This window comes from Austrofundulus limnaeus, unplaced genomic scaffold (genome assembly GCF_001266775.1).
Source record: "Austrofundulus limnaeus strain Quisiro unplaced genomic scaffold, Austrofundulus_limnaeus-1.0 Scaffold1260, whole genome shotgun sequence".
Classification (NCBI taxonomy): Eukaryota; Metazoa; Chordata; class Actinopteri; order Cyprinodontiformes; family Rivulidae; genus Austrofundulus; species Austrofundulus limnaeus.
Window position 1 is genome coordinate 37,879 of NW_013953662.1, and position 3,055 is coordinate 40,933.

General features: G+C 40.8%; 1 protein-coding gene across 1 annotated transcript; it reads left to right on the forward strand.

Annotated features, from left to right (window-relative positions):
• Positions 1 to 906: 906 nt before the first annotated feature.
• LOC106534753 (zinc finger protein 239) lies at positions 907 to 1,982 on the forward strand (the record flags this gene model as incomplete). The annotated part of the gene is given in 1 exon segment (XM_014031488.1): positions 907 to 1,982. A coding segment is annotated over 1 exon segment (992 nt), but the record flags the coding sequence as incomplete, so codon positions are not given.
• Between the last annotated feature and the right edge of the window lie 1,073 nt (positions 1,983 to 3,055).

The following is a 3,055-nucleotide window of genomic DNA, read 5'->3' on the forward strand; positions in this document are numbered from 1 at the left end:
GACCTATGGTAATCTAACATTAGCTTGAGTTGACTTAAGTGTTAAGCTAACATTAGCTTGAGTTGACTTAAGTGTTAAGCTAACATTAGCTTGAGTTGACCTATGCTAATCTAACATTAGCTTGAATTGACTTAAATGTTAAGCTAACATTAGCTTGAGTTGACTGAAATGGTAATCTAACATTAGCTTGAGTTGACTTAAGTGTTAAGCTAACATTAGCTTGAGTTGACTTAAGTGTTAAGCTAACATTAGCTTGAGTTGACTTAAGTGTTAAGCTAACATTAGCTTGAGTTGACTTAAATGTTAAGTTAACATTAGCTTGAGTTGACCTATGCTAATCTAACATTAGCTTGAGTTGACTTAAGTGTTAATCTAACATTAGCTTGAGTTGACTTAAGTGTTAAGCTAACATTAGCTTGAGTTGACTGAAATGTTAAGCTAACATTAGCTTGAGTTGACTTAAATGTTAAGCTAACATTAGCTTGAGTTGACTTAAGTGTTAAGCTACCATTAGCTTGAGTTGACTTAAGTGTTAAGCTAACATTAGCTTGAGTTGACTTAAGTGTTAAGCTAACATTAGCTTGAGTTGACTTAAATGTTAAGCTAACATTAGCTTGAGTTGACTTAAGTGCTATGCTAATGTTAGCATGAATTGTTTGAAATGCTAAGCTAACATAAACTTGAGTTATATGACATGCTTTACTTCTATTTGATTGGCTGAAGCAATAAGCTAACATTGGCACAAGTTAGCCGAAGTAATGGTAATGCTATCTCTTGTTTGCTGTAGCAGTAGCTGTAGCAGTAGCTACAATTAGCTAACTGAAAAAGCTAATGTTAGCTATCGATTTTATTGTGTTCATTTCAGCCAGATCACATTAAAGTTATTTCTGTTTTTTATTTCTAAAGACTTTTCCAGACATGGTCTCTGCAGCGAGGATGCTTCCTCTGACCAACAGTCCTGTAACGAGCCGAAGAGTCCTGCTGTGGAGCAGAAAGAGCCCGACTCTTCACAGGAAGAAGCAGAATCTCCACAGGTTAAACAGGAACACGAGGAGCTGCGGATCCGTCAGGATGAAGGGCCGGTTCTGAAGCAGGAGGCTGAGGACGTCTTCGTGACTGTGGACTTTGAGGAACGATATCTGAGTGAAGCAGATCAGGAAAACCCAGGGTCCAGCAGAGATCCCGTCAGTGATGGTCTMTATGACCCAGAAACAGGGAGAAACTCTGTTAAATGTGACTTTTGTGGGAAATCCTTTCGGTTCAGATCCAAAATGAAGAGGCACTGCCGGGTTCACACGGGTGAGAAACCGTATTCCTGTAACACCTGCGGCAAGAAGTTTGGGCGCTCGTCGGCCTTGAACGTTCATGTAAGAACCCACACAGGTGAGAAACCCTTCTCTTGTAAAGTCTGCGGGAGGAGTTTCTCTCAGTCTGGAAAGCTGACGTTGCACACAAGGACCCACACGGCGGAGCTGCCGTTTCTCTGCGGCACGTGTGGTAAAAAGTTCCCACAGAGTAGRGACCTGACTGAGCACATGAGCACCCACGCAGGTGAGAGGCTGTACTCCTGTAACACCTGTGGGAAGAGTTTCAGACACAGCAGCACTCTAGGTGCTCACATCAGAGCTCACGCAGGCGACGTCTTCTTTTCCTGTGAAATCTGTGGGAAAAGTTTCAGACAGAAGGGAAATCTGAACGTCCACATCAGGACCCACACCGGTGAGAAACCCTTCTCATGTGAGCGGTGTGGGAAAAGTTTCACCCAAAGGAGTGTTCTCACTGTTCATATGAGGACGCACACCGGTGAGAAGCCGTTTTCCTGTGAGGTGTGTGGGAAAAGATTCCGACATAAGCGCACTTTGTCTCTCCACACGAGCACACACACAGGAAGTCCCTAAATATTTAACTGAGATATTGTTTGTTTGTTTTGTTGTCTTTATTAAACAAGTACAAGTAATAAACAGGCATTATTATCYTTTGAATTATTTGTACACCTTAATCCAAGTAGAAAGAAAACAAACAGGAAATATAACAAAATATATCAATAACAGCACAGAAACTAAAGTCTGGGTAAATTTATTTTGATTTTATATTTTTATTTTCCTCATCACAAAATAATTATTTTCATTTTAGTCAACTATAATAAGTTTTATTAAATCTACTCCTTTTATTGTGTGAGGTSTTAAAGTACAAAACAGAAAAATAGAATTTAATCACATTTAAATCTTGATTTCATTGATCTGGTTTTGTTGTATTTAGTTTGTTGCTGTTTGTTTTGGTTTTAATCACAAACGTAGTCTTCTGTGTTGTATTCTGGCAGGTGACAATAGATACAGTATATAAACTATATTTGTAATATGTAGGGTGAGTAGAGTACTGTGTGRTGATTAGATGTGAAACCTGACAGAGTTCCAAGTTAGTAAAACATTATTCTGTGMTTTTGTTTCAGGACATGATGTGAACACAAGTATTTTTCTGAGGTCTGTTTATAAATGTGCAGGTTTTACTCACYTGTTTGCACTTTTAATAAACTTGTTTTATTAAGTTTAAGGATTTGTTCTGATTCTGAGTGAGCTTCTTGTTTCAAACTGACTGATGTGCTGCAACTTTTTACATCATGTGATAAAAGTAAATATCAGAGGAGGCAGTCAGAAAACAAGAATAAAGTTTGAGTTTTCAGTTAGAGACGTGTTTGTCCCTGTGAAGAACTGGAGACCTGTCCAGGTGTCCCTGTGATGGACTGGAGACCTGTCCAGGTGTCCCTGTGATGGACTGAGACATGTCCAGGTGTCTCTGTGATGGACTGGAGACCTGTCCAGGTGTCTCTGTGATGGACTGAGACCAGTCCAGGTGTCTCTGTGATGGACTGGAGACCTGTCCAGGTGTCCCTGTGATGGACTGAGACATGTCCAGGTGTCCCTGTGATGGACTGGAGACCTGTCCAGGTGTCCCTGTGATGGACTGGAGACATGTCCAGGTGTCCCTGTGATGGACTGAGACCTGTCCAGGTGTCCCTGTGATGGACTGGAGACATGTCCAGGTGTCCCTGTGATGG